Source organism: Hyperolius riggenbachi, chromosome 1 (genome assembly GCF_040937935.1).
Source record: "Hyperolius riggenbachi isolate aHypRig1 chromosome 1, aHypRig1.pri, whole genome shotgun sequence".
Taxonomy (NCBI): Eukaryota; Metazoa; Chordata; class Amphibia; order Anura; family Hyperoliidae; genus Hyperolius; species Hyperolius riggenbachi.
The window spans coordinates 164,702,783-164,725,624 of NC_090646.1; the positions used below are offsets into that span (position 1 = coordinate 164,702,783).

The 22,842-nt window shown below is 44.4% G+C and overlaps 2 protein-coding genes across 10 annotated transcripts in view; one reads left to right on the forward strand and one right to left on the reverse strand.

Annotated features, from left to right (window-relative positions):
* CBR4 (carbonyl reductase 4) overlaps positions 1-22,842 on the reverse strand; it is a 45,534-nt gene that overhangs the window by 15,133 nt on the left and 7,559 nt on the right. The window contains exons 1-3 of one of the 5 annotated variants that reach the window (XM_068278826.1): positions 20,478-20,568; positions 8,071-8,212; positions 6,097-6,214 (exon numbers count right to left, since the gene is read on the reverse strand). In XM_068278826.1, the coding sequence (XP_068134927.1) occupies positions 6,097-6,214; positions 8,071-8,212; positions 20,478-20,504 (287 nt within the window). In that variant the 5' untranslated portion in view covers positions 20,505-20,568. Of the gene's footprint in view, positions 1-6,096; positions 6,215-8,070; positions 8,213-19,438; positions 19,495-19,796; positions 19,922-20,477; positions 20,569-22,842 lie in introns of those variants that run through there. The other 4 variants (XM_068278822.1, XM_068278823.1, XM_068278825.1 and 1 more) reach the window with 4 other exon arrangements.
* LOC137569165 (probable ATP-dependent RNA helicase DDX60) overlaps positions 21,619-22,842 on the forward strand; it is a 248,003-nt gene continuing 246,779 nt past the window's right edge. For all 5 annotated transcript variants that reach the window (XM_068278820.1, XM_068278816.1, XM_068278821.1 and 2 more), the window contains exon 1: positions 21,619-22,362. The gene's annotated coding sequence lies outside the window, so the exon portion shown is untranslated. The remainder of the gene's footprint in view (positions 22,363-22,842) is intronic.

Here is a 22,842-nt window from a genome sequence, read left to right on the forward strand (position 1 = left end):
TCGTTCAAACTGGTTGTTTGAACGACAGTTTAGCGTGTTTACAAAAGATCGCTAGACTGGTAGCAAAAGTTTTGGCTGATCCGCTTGGCGGATCCCTGAACGAACTGTCGTTCAAACGACCGTTAGGTCCGTACATGTGTACAAACGACTTTTTGTTTGAAAGTCTATTAGTTTGACACTAAAAGACATTCAAACAACAAGTCGTTTGATCAGTCATTTAATCTAGTCTATTGTTCTATCCAGTCCATTGTCCATTACCAAGTTGATTAAAACGACATGTACATTGGGTAAATTAGCATATCAAATGACTTGTTGGTCAGTGTGTACATGATGTCTGAACAACTTTTTGTTTGAACTACAAGTTGCTCAAAGGACAAGTTGTTCAGAAATATCAGACGTGTGAATGCACCTCAAAGGCTCATACACACCTACCAACAATCTGTCCAACTATCTTCCAAACTTGTCTGTTGAAAGATAAGTTGGGCGAGTGTACGGCTGGCAAACAACCAGGTGACCAACTGATAACAGGTTGTTTGCCTGATCCAACAGGAGGATATATCTGACTAACTATCAGGCAGTTTGGACTGTGTGTACAAGTCTTTTGAACAACTTTGTTGTTTTTGAATGCAGACATGTTATGCAGTTTGTCGTTTAGCTTGCGCGCATAGTATTTAAGCGAGTTAGTTGTTTAGTTGGTTGGCGTGTGTGTACATACTTGTCAGGTAAACAACTTATTGTACTGTTAGTAATGTTATGCAGTAGGTTGTGCATTAAGTTGGACGTGTGTATGAGCCTTAAAGCGGTATCGTCACCATAAAAATCAAATTTCAACAGCAACTGGTCTGAGTGTATTAAGTGATAAAGATGCTAATCCTGCATTCAAAACTTTTTCTGCTGTTATGATTTGGAGTTATCACATACTTAAGGAACACTGGCCCTTTAGTAGTCCTGCCAAAGAATTGCATGCTGGGGGTTCTTTTTATCTATAATCTATCCCTCCTCTTCCCTTTATTTCCATGCCAGCTTCTTATCTGAAACCTAATCCCCTACTCACTTGTGTTTACAAGCAAGGCTGAGGCGACTCAGCGATTGGAGGAGACAAGAAAAAAAGTAAAGGGCAGAAATGACATCACGTGTTAGCCTTAACTGTGGGCAAAAGACATGGCCCCCACCAGGAACAGAATTCTCGTAATTTACTATATAAAATTCACTGAAATCAAACCGTGGACAGTATAATACATGTGTTATGTAAGTAGATCAAGTATTTATCTACTTATATATGTGTTTTTTTCCCTGGCATAGTATGGCTGATCCTACTGCTTTAACCACTTCACAACTGAGGGGTTTTACCCCTTGAGCACCAGAGCAATTTTCACCTTTCAGCGCTCCTTCCATTCATTAGTCTATAACTTTATAATTACTTATCACAATGAAATGAACTATATCTTGTTCTTTTCGTCACCAATTAGGCTTTCTTTAGGCGGGACATTATGCCAAGAATTATTTTATTCTAAATGTGTTTTAATGGGAAAATAGGAAAAAATGTGGGAAAAAAATGTATTATTTTTCAGTTTTCGGCCTGTAGGCTGGTTTCACAGTGGGACGTTACAGGCGCACGTTAGAGCAGCCTGTAACGCAGCCCACCGCACAGCAATGAAAAATCAATGGGCTGTTCACAGTGCCCACGTTGCGTTACTCAGTAACGCTGCGCTATAACAGAACGTACTGCATGCAGTACTTTATAAGCGGCAGAGCCGCGTTAGACTGCTTGCACATGCGCTGTAATGTTGGGGAGGAGTGGAGAGCGGCCAAGCACATGGCCAATTAATATTCACTGCACTCAGTGACGTGCAGTGTTTACTTCCTGGAGCGGCCGCTCTGTGCGGTGATTGGCCGGGCGGGACCACGTGATGCCGCATGCGTCCAAGAGTGCGCATCATGGCATCACGGACATCAGAGTGAGCTGCACAACGCGGCTCACTCTGACGTCCACATTAGAGAGCACCAGGCGTTGCGTTAGGGGCACGTTATGCGACCATAACGTCCCCTAAAACGCAACGTCCTGGTGTGAAACCAGCCTTATAGTTTTTAAATAATGCATGCTACTGTAATTAAAACCCATGAAATGTATTTGCCCTTTTGTCCTGTTTATAAAACCGTTTATGTCCCTATCACAATGTTTGGCGCCAATATTTTATTTGGAAATAAAGGTGCATTTTTTTCAGTTTTGCGTCCATCCCTAATTACAAGCCCATAGTTTATAAAGTAACAGTGTTATACCCTCTTGACATAAATATTTAAAAAGTTCAGTCCCTAAGGTAACTATTTATGTATTTTTTTATTGTAATTTTTGGAGAGTGTAGGAGGTAATGAGTTCATTTTTAATGTAAAAGTAATGTATTTGTATATGAAAAATGCTTTAGGGTGTAGTTTTACTATATGGCCACAGTAACTTTTTATTTATGCGACCTGCAAGCATACAGGAAGTACGCTTGCAGGAAGGGTTAGGAGGCTGGGAAACTGTTTTTTTCTCACAAGGATCGCTGCTTCTCGTAGAAGCAGTTGATCATTGCGGGGGGCAGAGATCAACGAACGGGAATGGTTTTTCCCGTTCATTGATCTCCGGGCGAGGGCAGTGGCGTGCACGAGGGCGCGCGGACGAGCGAGCGGGAGCACGGACAGCGTCGGGAGCGGCGTCAGGTACGGATTTCTCCGTCCCTTGGTGTTAACAGGGTGGAAAAAGGGACAGAGAAATCCGTACCGCTGGGGGTAAAGTGGTTAAGTTACAATTTTGAAAGTACGTTTTCGATCTGTAGGAGAAAAATCATGAAAACTTGCAAAGTACATTAGAGCTATACATCCTACAAGACTATATATTACTTTGTTACGGTATGTTTGCATGTGCGTGTCTAGTTTCACTAAAATCACTACTGAAATAATAATATATTATCAGTACTAATCTAAACATTGCCCGTCAGAATTATCTCCCCCCATCAAACATCTAAGAAGTAAGCTTCCCAGCTGCATCTGCTTAACACCAAGGTATAAAATTTCATAAAAAGTTTAGTAGGTAAATTGTGCCACCTTGTGGGCTAAAGAGAGATAACTGTTACACAAATATCCCTACACATATAATTAAAGCAAATAAGGGGGAAAAAGTCTTACCTTGGTAGAGGGAAGATTCTGTATTCCCCCCTTACTCTTCCACACCACTGCCCCTGTGCCCTTTTAAAGTCTGCAGGCGCACTCCTGTCCATGAACAAGCAGGGCCAGTACAAGTATTTGCTGACTTGCCTGAAGAAAGGTGCAATGCCTAAAACAATGTGCTCTAGTGTCAGACCAGCATCTTATGATGCAATAAAAGAGCTTTTGTATCACTTGGTGATGACCTGAATTTAGATTTATTTTACCCCCTTATCTACAGTCTCGTGTCATTGCATATCACACACCTATACACATTGCGGAAATCTACTCAGCAATACGTCGGTGTGCTCAGACCCTTAAAACCCATATCCTGCAATGGTATGTTCATACTATGTTCACACAATTACACCTATGCACTCACTATTACACACTATGCATAGATTATTACATGCTATTAGTCATACACTCATCAACAACTATAATGTCAAAGTAATTGGAAACAAAGTCATTAGCACCAAACCCTACTGCTAAACTGATCTACAGACCATGAAAAGCAGCCAAAAGGACTACCAATTTGCGTGCAATCCTACAACCTGTGCCTACATTTGCTAATCACTACATAAAAATTGTGCATAACCTTTGAACTTGGAATTGAAGATTTAATGGATCACTGAAGTGATAGGGATATTTATTTCCTTTTAAGCAATACTAGTTGCCTGGCTATCCTACTAATCCTCTGCCTCTAATTCTTTTAGCCACAGACCCTAAACAAGCATGCAGCAGATAAAATGTTTCTGGCATTATTGTAAGATCTGACAAGATAGCTGCATGCTTGTTTCTGGTGTTAATCAGACAGTACTGCAGCCAAACAGATCAGCAGGGCTGCCAGGCAACTGGTGCTGTTTAAAATAAAATAAATATGGCAGCGTCCATATTCTTCTCACTTTATTGTCATTTAACTTGCAACACAACCAGTTGACATAATTGATGTGTAGATTTGGTGCACTTGATTTTGAAGTCAGTGCTATTTTCTAACCTCTTAAAGGGGCACTATGGCGAAAATTGTAAAATTTAAATATGTGCAAACATAGACAAATAAGAAGTACGTTTTATCCAAAATAAAATGAGCCATGAATTACTTTTCTCCTATGTTGTTGTCACTTACAGTAGGTAGTAGAAATCTGACAGAAGCGACAGGTTTTTGATTAGTCCATCTCTTCATAGGGGATTCTCAGCAAGGCTTTTATTCTTTATAAAGATATTCCCTAAAAGGGATTTAAACAATGATGCTGGCCAGCTTCCCTGCTCACTACAGTTTTTTGCAGTTGGACAGAGCAACTGCCATTCACGAAGTGCTTTTGAAAATAAATAAATCCCTGAGAATCCCCCCATGAAGAGATGAGCTAGTCCAAAACCTGTCGCTTCTGTTAGATTTCTACTACCTTCTGTAAGTGACAGCAACATAGGAGAAAAGTAATTTATGGCTCATTTTACTCTGGAAAAAGTGTACTTCTTATTTGTTTATGTTTGCACATATTTAACATTTTACAATTTTTTGCCATAGTGCCCCTTTAAGCCTAACCAAGTAGCTACCCTATCCTCCAGCACTAACCGTACAAAATTATGCTTAACCCTAAGCAATAATGTTCTTTTGTCTTCCTAAAGTCAATGGGAGTCAATTTAAAAAAAAACAACAGCCAGATACTTATCTAAGAGAGAAGGCTCTGGATCCTATAGAGCCTTCCCGCTCCTCTCTCTGTTTGGTTTTTTCATCGATTCCCATTGACTTTAATCTTTGCTCCAAATCAAATGTATCGCAATCATTAACCCTCTGCACGCAAAACACTGTACCATCAAGCTGGAAATCTCGTAACAACATGCCCGTTTTTAGGGCCGTGCGGGCGCCCTGGGAGCTGTTGTGAGGGGGGCGCTGTAAAGGAGGGGGGAGCCGGAGCCGCGGGGAGGGAAGCCCGACCTCTCCCTCCCTCTCCCCGGGCTGCCCTCCGTGCTCCCCCCTCAGATGCAGAGTAATTACGCAGCAGGAAGCTCTGTACATAACTACTCACCTTCCTGCGTTCCACTCGCCGCTGATCTCCTCTCGGCATAGACGCTGATACACACGCTGCTTGCTGTTTAGCCGGAAGCAGCGTGTGTAGCAGCGTCTATGCCGAGAGGAGATCCGCGGCGAGTGGAACGCAGGGAGGTGAGTAGTTATGTACAGAGCTTCCTGCTGCGTAATTACTCTGCATCTGAGTGGGGAGCACGGAGGGCGGCTCGGGGAGAGGTCGGGCTGCCCTCCCTGCGGCTCCGGCTCCCCCCTTCATTATGGAGGGGTGGACCTACCAAACCTATACTGGGAGAAGCTGCCTATCTAACCTATACTGGGGGGCACCTACCTAATCTAACCTATACTGGGGGGCACCCACCTAATCTAAGCTATACTGGGGGGCACCCACCTAATCTAACCTATACTGGGGGGCACCCACCTAATCTAACCTATACTGGGGGCACCCACCTGATCTAACCTATACTGGGGGGCACCCATCTAATCTAACCTATACTGGGGGCACCCACCTAATCTAACCTATACTGGGGGACACCTACCTAATCTAACCTATACTAGGGGGCACCTACCTATCTAACCTAGATATTGTCCTACAGGACAGCACTTTGTATGGTTCTGATTCAGTTCTGAAACATGCTTGAAGAAGAAACTTAAAGTTTCGAAAGCTTGCAAAGAAATCTTGTACAGTTAGTCATTAAAGTTTTCACCTAAACAACTTTTGTTGTTATGTCTTCGGATTCTCTCCATGACAAATACCGGACCACACACAAGTGGAAGATGAAAGCCAGCACTAGAAGGTAAGAGCGGTTACTGTTTCACTACTGTGCTGTTCTAAAGATATCTGACATGACAGAAGTTTTTCCCATGGTTTGCATAGCAAGACATACCTACTTATACCTGCAGCATTGACCAGGAAATTCACAGCACCCAGGTTTTTGAGAATATCTTGAAATGCCCGTTGTACATCTTCTTCTTTGGCAATATCACAACTTAGAGCAAGGTGAGCTGTAAGATATCAGAGAGCACAGACTAAGCAAGTCTTACGTAGCAAGTGTGGAACATCAAATCTTTGGTCAGAAAATGATTGAACACTGGAAGTGCTGTAAATACTTTTTATTTAGAATGCATACAAATTGCTGTGTAGATGGATGAAAGCTGTTCCTCAGTTATTTTCACATAAAAAATTAAAAGGTTAGCTTGAATATGGTCAAATTCACTCAACGGAGGTACATGGACAGCGGCAGTGTAAGCAATATCAGCCCAGGAGGGATATAAATCTAGAGGCATTCTACATACAGGAAGTGGCAAAACATTTCCCCTTTCCAGGGCATTCTTGTGCAATGTTATGGACAAGAGGCTCATCCCTACCTCTGAGTCCTATTTGAAGAGCAACTAGCCCTTATACGTACTGTATGTGTGTAAGTCTGGGGGGAGGGTTTGGGTACTAATGGCAAAATCTAGAAAACTCTGAATAATGAGACTCCTAGATGTCCTCCACCTCTCGGGTAAAGGAGGTAATGTTTCAATCCCACTTTTAGCAGGATGTGGCTAATGGCGGACAGCATACTCATAGTGAGTTTAAAGCAAACCTGTAATGAGAAAGAGGGTAAAAGATGCGTACCTTAGTGGTTTGAAGCCTCTGGTTGGTCTACAGGCTTCCTGGACTGTTATATAGCCCACAGTTCTAGTGCAAGGTCCCTCTTCTCTACTAGTGATGGACAAATGCATCTGGACAACTCACATACATGTAAGGTTTGAAGCATGACCGCTTTGTTCTACTGGACATGTGCAGACCTTATTCACACATCCCCAGTCTAAATGTGCTGGTTCGGGTGCAAGCATAAGAAATCTATTCAACATGCTTTTGTCACATAGGTTTAGTGGGACCCTACACTGGAACTATGGGCTGCAGGAGGATCCAGGAAGCCTCTGGACCTCAGGGGCAATGGTACTTGTACAATCAGACATCCTGAAGTCTTCTTCACTGCAACTGGACCTCTTTGAAGTTTTTTAGGATCTAGTAATTTTTTGGGTGCAATATTCTTATCCTTGCAAATATTGCCATTTTGTTAGCAATGAGAGCTGAATGCGTTCCCTTGTCAGTAACTATTACTAACACAAGAAGATAATGATTTCAAGCCCTCTTTTAAAGCAGTCACTCTGCACTCTGGTTTTAATGGTCACACCTTTCACATCATTTCAGTGAATCCGTGTATGTGTCAGTATGCCGCCGGCAAGATTGGCCGAATGATGTCTTACCCTGCTGCCAATGAAATACCTGGCAGTGTTAAATACTATCCCCCTCTGAGTCATTGCAACTCGGAGGGAGAAGTAATTTAGGGTCTGTAACTGGACTGCGGACTATAGCATTGCTGCTATAGCAGCACCCAATACACTGTGCACTGAGAAACAGCACTTCTAGTAAATCCCTCTCATAATTTGTATGCTTTCAGAACACATGGGGCTTGATTCACAAGCCGTGATAACGGTTATCACGGCTGTGAAAAAGTGCTTTGCAAAATGAAAAACGGTTATTGCGCGAAAAAAAATTTGCGTGTTAATTTTCGAGCTTTAACGTTCACGCCATAACGCAAATGTATCACGCGAAAACAAAACATTAATGCGCGAACATGATTTTTTGCGCACGATAACCGTTCTCACGCTAAATTCCGCGCCAAGCACTTTTCACAGCGTGATAAGTTATCACTGCTTTGTGAATCAAGCCCATGGTTTCTTTGTATGCATACTGGTACATCTAACTAATGTGCATCATATTTTGGTGCTTGAAAAATACAGCAAATAAATTGCAAATACGGGAGTATGTCACCTACTGAACAGCAACACCATACATAAATACAAACCTCCAACTTCTCCAGCTGTGGCTTTGGTTGCTTCCAGATTTCTTGACAGAATAGCGACTTTACAGCCTCCCTGAACTAATAACTTTGCAACGGCTTTTCCTATCCCTCTGGATCCCCCAAACACAGCGCATACTTTACTCATCTACAACACAGAACAGAAAGGTGAAAATTAAATCACAAAAGCCACCAAAACATGCTCTACAGTGATGGGTATGGAATGGATCCCTGAATGTCATACTACTTTAGTGATTTATAAACTGGGAAAATCACAGAATTAGGTTTTGCAGTTTCATCTGATCTCACACTGTAGTTGTGTGAGGGATAGGGAGGCTGACATAATCATTTACTTTTAAACAATGCACATTGCCTGGCTGTCCTGCTGTTCCTCTGCCTCTAATACTTTTAGCCATAGACTATGAACAAGCATGCAGAGCAGATGTTCTGACTGAAGTCTGACTAGCTTGGCTGCATGTTTGTTTCAGGTGTGATTTAGACACTGCTGATGACTGAAAGACAATCTGGACTTCCAGGCAACTGGTATTGTTTAACATCCCTGGCGGTACATTTCTGTCTGGAATAAGGAGTCAAAAGTGTTACATTTTTTCAAGAATTTTAAACCTCCAATTCTTAAGTCATAACTTACCGTATATACTCGAATATAAGTCGACCCCGTATATAAGTCGACCCCAATATTTGACCTTCTTAAGCTGGAATTTGTTGATTTCTCAAGTATAAGTCATCCCACTGTTCAACTCCCCACACATATAGTCATCCTTTTCTTCAATATATTTTATATATTTTTTAAATATATTTTATAATAATTATCCTTTAAGCAAATTACTGTACATTTTTATATGTTGTTTTTACATATATGAAGCAAGATACCTGGAGCAAATGACCCTGCATGATCTCCATGCATCTTCCCCACACTGTGCTGCTGTTAATGTGTTAATACATAACATTAACAGCAGCACAGTGTTATATGCTTGTAGATGATAAGGGTTACTTGTTCCAGGTATCTTGCCTCAGATCTGGCTGGGATGGATACCTGCTGACTCTCTCCCTGGCGCTGCACAGTGACGCTATAATCACTGTATCAGCAGCGCTGACACTTCAGGGGGGAGCAGCAATTAGACGGGCTGGGCATGGGACAGTGATGCGGGGGGGCGGAGCTTAAATCGCCAGTGTCCTGCTGAGACTGTTACCTAGGCTGCGGGGGTATGAGCTGCTCACTGTGCCTCATCTAGCTGGCTAAGAGGACTACCGCAGCTCTCTCCCCGGCACTCGCTGTATAAACAGCGCTGACACTTAAGGGGGGAGCAGCAATTAGACAGGCTGGACATGGGAAAGTGATGTGGCTGGCGGGGGGCGGAGCTTAAATCGCCGGTGTCCTGGCAAGAAAAGCTGCTTGCCTCAGGGACAGGCTGGTGAGGACAGTGATCGGTGGCTGGATCAGAGGGATTTAGAGCAGCTCCTACCCCTGCAGCGGTTGTAGGAGCAGCTTTAAATCCCTCCGTTCCAGCCACCGATCACTGTCCTCGCCTGCCTGTCCCTGATACAAGCAGCTTTTCTTGACAGGACACCGGCGATTTAAGCTCCGCCCCCCGCCAGCCACATCACTTTCCCATGCCCAGCCTGTCTAATTGCTGCTTCCCTCCCCGTGAAGTGTCAGCGCTGTTTATACAGCGAGTGCCGGGGAGAGAGCTGCGTTAGTCCTCTTAGCCAGCTAGATGAGGCACAGTGAGCAGCTCCTACCCCCGCAGCCTAGGTAACATTCTCAGCTGCCGCTCAAGGGCATAAGTAATGAGCGGGGGTTAGTCCATTCTCCTGCTTGCAGGGGGGAGCAGCATTGTGGCACCTAGGAATCAGCAGAGCAGGGGGGCACAATCTGGCTAGCTGGCAGCACTACAGTGGCAGAATTCAGCAAATGCAGAGCAGAGGGGTGGCTTGATACTCGGCTACAAGTCAGAAATGTAGGTCTGACGCGAGTATAAGTCGACCCCCCTACTTTACAAAAGTAGATCAGACCTAAATTTCTCGACTTGTAGTCGAGTATATAAAATATATCAGAATAAAGGCCTGGTAGACATTCCGCATATGAATTAAAGACTGGGACACAAATTTGTTGAAATAATTAGATTTATCAACAGACTGAAAATATAGCAAAACTGTACAAATAAGGCAGCAGATTATATATATATATATATATATATATATATATATATATATATATATATATATATATATATATATATACAGGGTGTACATGCAGTACAGAATAGAACGAATACACCTCCCGTGTGTGGTATATCTTGAAACAGGGAACGGCACACAGGCCGACATTACAGTTAGGGCAGTACATTCGGGATTCCTTACGGATATTTTTCCCTTTGGCATCGGTTTTGCTGCAGCAAACCACACACATCCAGTGTTGGCGCATTTTTTTGGGGAGTTGGCGGTATATAGTCCATAAAGTGACGGCCAGTTAGATGCTCAGGATTAACGACATAGGATGCACGACGCCCAACTCTGGTATCTGATGATGAGGCCTAATACTTCATACAGATGCATTTGCAAACTTTCCATATAAAGTCTGCATGCGTTGCTGGCCTGTCACTGCACATTTTGTACAGAATGTACTCATTCCAAAGAGACTGTTCAAGCAGATGTCTAAATATTTTTTAATAGTATTTTTTCTGTTTGCGTACTGCGGGGTAAAACATCATTGGCTGGTCGGCTCTGTCCACCCCACCCATTGGCCTCAATTCACTAAGATCATGCTAGAGATAATAAGGCAAGAGAAAACGTACCTCCACACGTGAGAGATCTTACCTCTTCATTCCTTAAGTTACCTCTCCTGTAGTTAATTTACCTCCTCTGTAGTTAATTTACCTCCTCTGTAGTTATTTTCACATGCAGCTAATTAACAGCTTGTCTTTAACTCTGGAGTTATTTTGAGGATTGGAGAGTTAATTTAAAGACAGAAGAGTTAACTTTAGGCTTGCCTGAGGTAAAATGTTTCCTGAATACTACATGCCTTATCACCATGGTAACAACTCTAGAAGAGTTATTAAAGACAGGAGATAAGTTTAGTGAATTGAGGCCATTGTGTGGTTATAATCCAGGATTACTTGCGGCTTGTCGACGACTTTACCCCCTCCCTCTTGTTCTTGTGGTGACGGTTGAGGGGTCATGGACTGTGCTGAGGGCACACACATCCTTCTTGTCCCGCCAGCGGAGAGCCATCATTTTTCCTTTCTGCCAAGCCACAATGTCCCCAGTTTTGAGTTTTTGTTTAGCGAAAGTTGTTGGCATCTCTCGCCTGTTGGGCCTAACTGTGCCGTAGGCATCAGTTTTGTTTTTTATCAGGTATTCAAATAGTTGCGTGGAACTGTAAAAGTTAACTGTGGTCACACAGTAACCTTTGTTCAGCAACAGCTCCATCAAAGACAGCACTGATGACGTCGCCCGTCCATAGTCCTTGAAAGCAGGGTTGAATTGTGTCCCATTCCCGGTATACAGAATGGCATTCCATATATACCCTGTTGCTGCCTCGCATAGCAAATACGATTTCAAACCAAAACAGGCCCTCTTCGATGCAATATACTGTATCCAGGACAGTCTCCCCTTGTAGGCCATCAGGCTTTCATCCAAGCTAATGTCCCTGTCAGGTACATAGGTGTTCCTGAAGTTTTCCACCACCAGCTGATATACCTCCCAAATTTTCTTAAGCTTTGGCACAGGGTGGGTGGACTCGTCAAAGGTGGTGTTGTCTGAAAAGTGAAGATATTTCATTATCAGTCCAAAACTGTATTCAGACATTATCGTGCCAAAGAAGGTGGTATCTATGTTCTTGTTTGTAGACCAATACTACTTCTGCAGGGGCTTCCCCACCACCCCCTGCAGAATAATTAGTCCGAGGAAGAGCCACAAGTCGTCCTTGGTGATCGGCTCCCACACCCTGCTCCTTGAAAACGGCCCTCGTGGAGCAGCCAGTTCTTGCGTGGCGTAGCGGTTTGTCTCCACCACAATCTTCTCAATGACCGCCTCATTGAAAAACAGCTGCAAGTAGGCCAAGGGGGTGTGCTCGCACTCCATCTTCAGGCTGGGCTCCCCAGTAAAAGGGAAACTTGGGGGGCGGTGGCGGGTCCTGAGTAGTGTCAATCGGGCACCAAACCCGTGCAGCACTAACCTCGGTGTCGGTGGTGATGGAGTCACCGTCACTCTCGCTACCCGAGTCAGACGACAGGTTACCAGGTGTGTCAGTGGAGTCCGCCAGCGACTGCAGATCGCCATCACTGTCCTCGAACTCCATCAGCGCTTTTGGTGTGAGACTGCTTGAGGCTGACGCCTTAGCAGGTCACAGGCAGAGAGTAATCAAATCCAGGCAGAGGCGGCAGGCAAAGAGAGTAGTCGAAATCCAGGCAGAGGTCGGTACAGGCAGCAGGCAAAGAGAGTAGTCAAAATCCAAGCAAAAATCGGTACACAGATAAGCCAGAAAAAAAAGGCAGATCAGCAGATCACAGCACTTGTTTCAGAAGCAGCAGGAACCGAATGGCTACACGACACTTGGATACAAATGCATTTGAAGCATTCATCAATTCATAGTTACATAGTTATTTGGGTTGAAAAAAGACATACGTCCATCGTGTTCAACCAGAGATCAAAGTACAACACCAGCCTGCTCCCTCACATATCCCGGATGATCCAGAGGAAGGCGAAAAACCCTTACAAGGCATGGTCCAATTAGCCCCAAAAGGGAAAAAATTCCTTTCCGACTCCAGATGGCAATCAGATAAAATCCCTGGATCAACATCATTAGGCATTACCTAGTAATTGTAGCCATGGAAGTCTTTCAACGCAAGGAAAGCATCTAAGCCCCCTTTAAATGCAGGTATAGAGTTTGCCATAACTACCTCCTGTGGCAATGCATTCCACATCTTAATCACTCTTACTGTAAAGAACCCTTTCCTAAATAAATGGCTAAAACGTTTTTCCTCCATGCGCAGATCATGTCCTCTAGTCCTTTGATAAGGCCTTGGGACAAAAAGCTCATCCGCCAAGCATTTATATTGCCCTCTGATATATTTATACATGCTAATTAGATCCCCTCTAAGGCATCTTTTCTCTAGACTAAATAAACCCAGTTTATCTAACCTTTCTTGGTAAATGAGACCTTCCATCCCACGTATCAATTTTGTTGCTCGTCTCTGCACCTGCTCTAAAACTGCAATATCTTTCCCGTAATGTGGTGCCCAGAACTAAATTCCATATTCCAGATGTGGCCTTACCAGAGAGTTAAACAGGGGCAATATTATGCTAGCATCTTGAGTTTTTATTACCTTTTAATGCATCCCAAAATTTTGGTAGCTTTAGCTGCAGTGGCTTGGCATTGAGTGCGATTATTTAACTTGTTGTCGATGAATACTCCGAAGTCCTTCTCCAAGTTTGATGTCCCCAACTGTATCCCATTTATTTTGTATAGTGCTAGACCATTGGTACGACCAAAATGCATGACTTTACATTTTTCAACATTGAATTTCATCTGCCATTTATGTGCCCATATAGCCATCCTATCCAGATCCTGTTGCAATATGTCCCTATCTTCCTGAGAGTTGATGATTCTGCACAATTTTGTATCATCTTCAAAAATAGCAACATTGCTCATTACTGAATCTACTAGGTCAATAATAAATAAATTGAAGAGCACTGGACTCAGTACAGACCCCTGTGGGACCCCACTGCTAACAGTCTCCCATTTTGAGTACGATCCATTGACCACAACTCTTTTTCTGTCCATTAGCCAGTTCCCTATCCATGCACACATACTTCCCCAGTCCTTGCATCCTCAACTTTTGCACTAGACTTTTGTGGGGAACAGTGTTGAAGGCCTTTGCAAAGTCCAAGTATATCACATCTACAGCATTCCCAATATCCACATTAGCGTTCACTACCTCATAAAAGCTGAGCATGTTAGTCAAACAGGACCTGTCTTTAGTAAACCCATGTTGATGCTGATAAATAAGATTGTTTTCTACTATGAAGTCATGTATAGTATCTCTTAGTAACCCCTCAAATATTTTGCATACAAATGATGTTAAGCTTACCGGTCTATAATTTCCTGGATCTGATTTTTGCCCTTCTTAAATAATGGGAAAATGTGGTCTGTACGCCAATCTACTGGGACTCTGCTAGTTGAAAGAGAGCCACAAAAGATAAGATAAAGGGGTTTATCTATAACTGAACTTAATTCCCCTAGGATGCATGCCATCTGGGCCAGGTGCCTTGTCTATTTTTAATTTATTTAGTGTTGCCTTCACTTCTTCCTGCATTAAGTTTTTAATATTACAGCTGGAAGACTGAGACTCTTCTGCCTCTGTAATTTGCAACAGCGATGTTTCCCTTGTGAAGACAGAAGCAAAGAAAGCATTTAATAACTCTGCCTTACCTTGGTCATCCACCATTGAGTTCCCACCCTCATCCTTTAGGAGTCCAATACAGTCAACTTTTCTTTTTTTAAGGTTGATGTACTTGTAAAACTTTTTTGGGTTAGATTTGATATCCCTAGCGATTTGATTTTCAGCTTTAATCTTTGCCAGCCTAATTTATTTTTTACAATTTTTATTGCACTCCTTATAAATGTTTAACGCAGCCTCTGTCCCCTCCTGTTTTAGGACCTTATAGGCATTCTTTTTCCTCTTCATTTTATCTCTAACCTTTCTAATTCAGCCAATCAAGCTTCAGTATTCAAAATTCCCATACCACCCACCTCCTTCGTCACACCACCCAGACGTCAGAACGTCGCAACGCCGCTAATCTGATTGGCCGCCGGGTCCCTGGAAGAAGATCGGGGCTATAGGGATCCAGCGGCCGAAGATAGACACTGACAGCCGGTAAGAGATGCCGGAGTCCCGCTGCGCGGCTCTGATCGTGCGCGTGGGACTCCAAAACATCGGCCACAGCAGGTATTTACATACCCTGTGCTGAGCTCGGGATTACCACTATCAGCTAGAATTTCCTACCCCGAGCTCAACATGGGGTTACCGCTAGGGAGGTTAAAAGAAAATATATATGGCAGCCTCCGTATACCTCTCACTTCAGGTTCCCTTTACTTGTATCCCTTGCCAACACCTAACATATCCTCTTAACATTAACCCATTCATGATGCCTAACTTCCCCCCTTAACTGTAACTCCTTTATTTTGTGTAACCCTAACGTATCCTCTTTCCTGAAGCCTGAACCTTTTTTCCAAATCGTAACCACTAAACATAACGTTCCTGCCGCCTAATGCCAATCCTCCTAAACAAGGCCTCCTAAATAATCCAAACCAATATTCCCCCATTTATTGCCTTCACCTCCACCAAAAAAATCCAACAACCAGTCTCCCATTCTTTGTAAAGTTCAGTTCAGCTGTGTAACAGTGGAAAGCTGGCACACAATGTACCGGTAATCCCTCCTGGCTGTCAAACCCCTGAATGCCAGCATTGGATACGCTGGAACCGTGTTTGTATAGCAACTTAACCTATTATGGCCATCACTTCTAAGTGTGCATCCATCATAACTTCTCAGAGTGCATCCGTCAGCTACATTGCAGCTGAGCATCAGCACCCAAATTAAGCTTTCACAGCTATTCAACTCTAGTGCCCAATTTGCTGCACATAGCTGCAGGGCCAGTTCTAGTAACAGTGGGGCCCCAGGGCAAAGTCAGCCCAGAACAACCCCCCCCCCCCCCCCCAAACAGACACCTCTCAGCCAAAAAGCGGCATTAGGGATTCTTTGTTGCAGCCAAATTTCCCTCCTGAGCCCCTGAGGCGGTTTGGGGCCCTCCCAATCACCTCCCACCTTGATTGTACTCCCTGGAGTCCCGGGCAGGTGAGGCACTACCCTGCCAAAGACTCTGCAGAGGCGCCGGGGAGCCACAGTTAAGATGGGAGGAGACACCTTGGGGGCCCCTACATGCTCTGGGGCCCTGGGGCAATTGCCCTCTTTGCCTCTATGGTAGCGCTGGCCCTGCATAGCTGAGCACTAGCTGCAAAGTCACGCACTATTTGCCGTCCAACCAAATTAACCATAACAAGATTATCTGTATTGGTAAGGTGGGCATAAGGCTGCTCTTGTGGAGGATAAATATGTTTCTGTTATGCAGGAGGTACAAGGCTACATTTGTTACATAGGAAGCACGGCACTGTACTTTTTACATTGTAGATATGAGCGTATGAAAGGATCATGTGATCACTCTGTCACTTATAATATAAATGTGTGTTTCATATGTACTGTACAGCACCATACAATAGGATTATCTTGTGTTTTTGGTATTTTACCCATGTTGCCACCTACAGCTGATGCTTTGCACATTGCATTCCATCACGGTCACGCCAAAAGCACGAAACGGCCTTAAAGCCATTCAGTGCCCTGCACCCACTGCACCGGTATTGTTTGCCTAAGCCTTGTATGATGCTGAATATGTATGCACTTTCTGCACAAGCTTTGAATTAAATATGCTCATTGCAGTGCTGACCTCATCTTTTTCCTCTTTGAATTGCTGGATTTCAAAATTAGCATCTTCCAATAAATTATACAATGGCGAGGCACACCATAACAAAGTTTTTGGGTGCATGACAAGTGATGATTTTGCCCAATTATCCAACTGAATCAATGTATCCAAGAATAGTCAGTACACCCGTTTCAAAAGCACACCTTTATTGTGCCATAATCTGCATAAATATGGTATTATGCAGATTATTGGAACAAAGGTGTGCTTTTGAAACTGGTGTGCTGCCGACTATTGGATACAATGTTCCATTAATGCGTGTCACAAAGCATGGTATCACAACGCCAGTCATTTGTACAGTGAGTATAATGTGCGCAATGTCAGGTAGCACATAGCTCAAACCACTTTCTTTTGAAGAAATCCCGTGAACCGTAGTGACAGCATGCACATGTGAACTGCTTAGTATTTGACCATGGCAGCATGTTGCTTTGTGATTATAACTTGCATTATATCCTGAAGGAGCATAATGTGAACATATCCTAAAGGAAAATTAAAGTGGACCTGAACTCTTGCACAGGACAGAAGGAAAACATACAGAAATGCACCCTGTATGTATTTATAGAGTTTAGCCTGTCTGACTCCCCCTCCTCTGTGACTAATCACAAGTTGTTATTTGATCCATCAGCTGTGTCAGCTGACTGCCACGGCAGAAAAGTTAATTTGAAAACACAGGATGTTAAAGAGACTTTGAAGCAAATAAAAATTGCTATTCTTCCTGGTATTTTGCTTCAGGAGTCTCAGTAGAGGTAAACTGCCGTATCCCCGCGGCAAAATGAGGGATTTATACCCACCAAATCCCGGGGCAAACATCCACGACTTTCAAAACAGTGGCTTTTGCTGCCGGGGGAGGCAGAGCTTTGAGCTGTAGCTCTGCCTCTATTGACGTCAATCGCTGTGCGGATCTCCGCCTCTCCCCACCCCTCTCTGCGATGAAAGACAGAGAAGGGCGGGGAGAGTCGGAGATCCGGGGACGATTGACTTCAGTAGAGGCAGAGCTACAGCAGAAAGCTCTGCCTCTTTCAGGAAGCGATCTCCGGATTTTCCCCCAGGAATTTGGGGGGTCTAAAGCCCTCCTTTTGCCGCGGGGATTCGGCGGTTTACCTCTACTGAGACTCCTGAAGCGAACTACGAGGTAAAAATAGCAATTTTTATTCGCTTCAGTCTTTCTTTAACAATATGGGCTTGATTCACAAAGCAGTGCTAACAGTTAGCACGCTGGTGAAAAGCCCTTTATCACGCCTAAACTCAGTTTAGGTGTGATAAGTTTAGGTGTGATAAGTTTAGGCGTAATAATTATAGCACCAACTGGGTTAGCACCGCAGTGCACAGCTGATCAAAAGTTTTGCGCTAGCAAAGTCTGGTGCACTTCGCATAGAGTTTAATGGCGCTGCTTTGCGTGCGGGACTTTGCACGCGATTTAAACTTATCATGCCTAAACTGGCTTTTCACCAGCGTGGTGCAATGGTTATCACGCCTAAAGTCTCTAACTGGGTTAGCACCGCTTTGTGAATCGAGCCCTATGTCTGCTTCCATGAAAGCGGGAAGTAGACACATTGCAGATTTATTGCAGGATTTGTATCAGCTGTAAAAAAGAAATGTTTTTCTGTTAAGAGGCTCAGAGACAAATAATACTAAAGCTCTGCTACTTACCGGGGCTTCCTCCCACCCATAAACACGTCTAAGTCCCACACCGTCCTCCCGCGGTCTGCCGTTCAGCCGCGGTGAGTCCCGGTAACAGGCTCAGTGACGTCAGTCCGGGTCTACTGCGCATGTGCGGGAGGTCAGTGCATGTGCAGTAGACCCTGACTGGCATCAACTGAGCCTGGTAAATGGAGCTCACCGCGGCTGAACGGCAGACCGCAAGAGGATGGCGTGGGACTTAGACGTGTTTATGGGGTGGGAGAAAGCCCCATGTAAGTATTAGAGCTTTAGTATTCTTCATCTCTGAGTCTCTTTAAAGATTATATGCTGTTGTGTATCTTTTAGAGCAGAGAGGAAGTTATGAGTTCAGGTCCACTTTAACAGAACAAAAACTTTATAATTTGCAGTACTAGAAATAGCATTTTATTTTAAAGATCCAACATGCCAGTAGTAAATGCCTATGTTATTACCAGTAACATTACAGGAGACAATCTTGAACATGTGATGGAACTCAAATCATGAAGAACTCCCTGCACGTGCACTGTTTCCAATGTTGCAAAGTCTATACTGGGCTGGCTACAAGAATAACGACTAGAGATGGGAAGTTCGGATCTTTTCAATGATCCGGATGATTCGAATCGGATCATTGAAGAGATCCGGATCTTTGATCCGAATCTCGGATCATTTTACTACCGGAAGCATTCGGGGGTGAAATGAACAGCAGGACAGGTCTGTGGACAGGAGAAGGAGAGGGGGGTGGACACACAGAGAAGGGGAGAAGATGGACAGAGGGCAGGGAGTGGACAGAGAAGGGAGGAGGGACGAGCAGAGAGCAGAAATGTTTGCACGTAATACCCACATGCTGCAAATCACATGCTTTACATGTATTTCACCTATATGTTCATCTGTACACTTTGAAAGAAAAGGTCGCACAGTGAAAGAAAGCATTCCCAGAAGATAAGTGCAGCTGTTTAGTGCTGAGTGCAGGAGGATTAATATTGCCTTTCAATCACACTGTCTGCAAAGTTACTGAGCTGTGCTGAGCCAAAAGCTTCCCATGTGTTCACTGTGCAGCACTAAGGAACAGCCAGCCTATAATGGGCAGCACATTGCAGCCAGTATGTGTGCTCTACACATATCTGGCAGTGGCACCCATGTCCTCTCTCTCTCATCTACCTGTGGCTGTGCAAGGCTGCCTCCCTTCCAACAGAGCGATCCATCTCAGCTCTGCTTCCCAGGACCCCGCTGCCCGCTGAGAGGGGGCGTGTCGCTCCTGGCCCCGCCCCTTTTGCGATCCGAATCACTCATTTTGATGATTCGGATTATCGACTCATAAAATAGATTCGGATCAAAGATCCGAATCGTTCATGATCCGGACAACTATGATAACGACAAGCTAGCTCGCATGCTCGGCTATAGCGAAACAATCGTAGTTACCACAGCCAGTAACTCAACTGAATGTCAGGATGTCACAAAAGCAGAGAAGCAGCACGAAGTGGGCAAATTTAAATTGTACCATATCAGCTGAGCTTACATCGGCTCCTGAGAGAATGAGCATATACGGATCACAAGGGCACACAGCAACCAGGAAAACCAACAGGAAACTACATAAAGCTATTGAAGACTACAAGTACGGGTTAGAGATGGGAAGTTCGGATCTTTTCAATGATCCGGATGATTCGAATCGGATCATTGAAGAGATCCGGATCTTTGATCCGAATCTCGGATCATTTTACTACCGGAAGCATTCGGGGGTGAAATGAACAGCAGGACAGGTCTGTGGACAGGAGAAGGAGAGGGGGGTGGACACACAGAGTAGGGGAGAAGATGGACAGAGGGCAGGGAGTGGACAGAGAAGGGAGGAGGGACGAGCAGAGAGCAGAAATGTTTGCACGTAATACCCACAGTCATATGCTTTACATATATTTCACCTATATGTTCATCTGTACACTTTGAAAGAAAAGGTCGCACAGTGAAAGAAAGCATTCCCAGAAGATAAGTGCAGCTGTTTAGTGCCGAGTGCAGGAGGATTATATTGCCTTTCAATCACAGTGTCTGCAAAGTTACTGAGCTGTGCTGAGCCAAAAGCTTCCCATGTGTTCACTGTGCAGCACTACGGAACAGCCAGCCTATAATGGGCAGAATGTTATAGCCAGTATGTGTGCTCTACACATATCTGGCAGTGGCACCCATGTCCCCTCTCTCTCTCAGCTACCTGTCTCCCTGCAAGGCTGCCTCCCATCCAACTCAGCGATCTCTGCTTCCAGGACCCCGCTGCCCGCTGAGAGGGGGCGTGTCGCTCCTGGCCCCGCCCCTTTTGCGATCCGAATCGTTCATTTTGATGATTCGGATGATCGACTCATAAAATAGATTCGGATCAAAGATCCGAATCGTTCATGATCCGGACAACACTAGTACGGGTACCCGCAGAGGACTTTTTAAACACACTGCGATCTCCTTTGAGAGCCATATTATTGTACTACAGCGCTTGTTCTATGTCGGAATTCGGAACCCGATGTTAAGGAACATTTCTTTGAGGATGTGCTTTTGCTTGCTGGCTTATTTGAGGGAACGAGGGGGAGGAGGCAGGGAATGGGCAGTATATCATTGAGGAGGGAGATGTGTGCGGCGCGTAAGATGGTTCATGACATGTTAATGTCGATGTTATACAAATAATGCTATTTCTATGCACATTTACAGAACAGGCAGTGGCGAGACTAAGGAGTCAGAGGCCCCAATGTGAGTTTTAGATGGGGGCCCCTTAGGACTTTATTGATATGAAGTCTCAAAACCTTACAAGGATGTCTTCAGGGAAAGGTGCAATCAGAGGAGGGAAACCATTTGCTAATGATACCCATTGTTCATCGCACATGTAGAGGAGATCTTTACAAGCAAAGCACCAATGAGAAGCTAAAATGATAGGGGCCCTGGTGCGATTTCAGCCTCTGCATTCCCTCTTGCTACGCCACTGAGGGCCTGTAGGCACAGGAAACCTGGTGCCGTAAAGTAATCCCGATAAGTTCCTAACCTGAAGAGAGGGAAGTGTCAGGATCCTATTGAGGCTTCCCTCAGTGGTCTGAAGCCCCACGCTGCTGAGCGTGGCCCCCCTCCACATTGGGGCTGCGTAGCTTTTACTGGATCATAGCCGTGCTTGCAAAGTACTGCGCATGTGCGGACGGGCTTGTGTGCCAACTGCATGGCTTCGATCCTGATACAGGAGCTGCACAGCCCCAATATGATTAGTAGCAATGCTTTGTCGCCAATCTTCTGGGGGGACCGTGCTCAGCGACGGGGACATCAGAGCAGGGAGGGAAGCCTCAGTAGGATCCTGAGGTTACCTTCTCTTTAGGTAAGTATCTCAGTTTGTACAGGAACTTAAGTTCCGGTACACTTTAAATCCTCGTTTACATGGACGACTGAACTTCTAGTTTGTCGAGCACTTCAGCTGGCTGCCACAACCACTGTTAGTCTGCACCTATGCAACCGAATGGCAGCGTTTGGTAATACCACATGTGCTATGATACACACGTGGCATTACCTGGGGTCAAAAAACTGTCTCATGTTGTGATGCAACTACACGTGTGGACCCCCTGTCCCACCACCTGTGACGAGCGCTAGCAAGTAGGTGGAGAGGGTTAATTCACCACTTTCATTTGCTCCTGGAAAAGAAGCCTAAAGCAAACCTGTAAGAAAGACAGATAAAAAAATCAGACAGAATAGTGACCATCCTCGAGCCCACTGCAGGACCCTCTTTTTGTTTGTGGCTCTGCTCCCTTCTGTGTATGAGCGCAGCCACAATGCACACATGCGAGTACTGCCAGCACAGTAGCTCAAAGACACTTATACACACAGAAGATAAAGCTGTGCACCAGCGGCTCTGTACTGTGCAGACCGTACTCACACGTGCGTGACATGGATGGGAGTGCGACCAGCATGGCTTACCTCCTACTGAGGTAAGTATCTAGTTTTTTTTTTCTTTTTTCCCACTACAGGTTCTTCCACTCTGCCCCTCATATTACCCTCCGTAGATGCGATGTAAACCAAACGTTCTTGTACCTGATGCACTTTTTTTGGTGGGGATGCAGAGCTCTTCACACAAGGTAATTTATGATGTCACAGGGTCAGTGTATTTATTTAGGTCACTGTTGAATTCTTTGAATATATTCCAGTCTGTTGCATCAAAGCAGTCTTGATACCACTTCGCTAGTCCATTTCTTAAGTGTGATTACTACAGGTTTGGCACTTTTTAGTCTTTGTCTGCCTGTACGAGTCCTCATCGTTCTCTAGTTGCGCTTGTGACATGTTGTTGCCTGGATTTTTTGTTATAGTAAAGTCAAAGAGACAGGGTAAAGTAGTTTACTATTTTGAAATTGTCATACTCACATGATCATGCACTTGAAATAAGTATGAAATAGTATTGTATCTTAAAGAGACTCTGAAGCAAGTCTCAATTCTCTTTTTTAACCTATATTAATGTTAAGCCCCATAAGCACAGCTAAACCGCTGATATCCCGCGGCAAAACGAGGAGTTAATTCCCCTTTCCTGTGTCGGGGGAGCGCTTCCTGATTGAGGCGGAGCT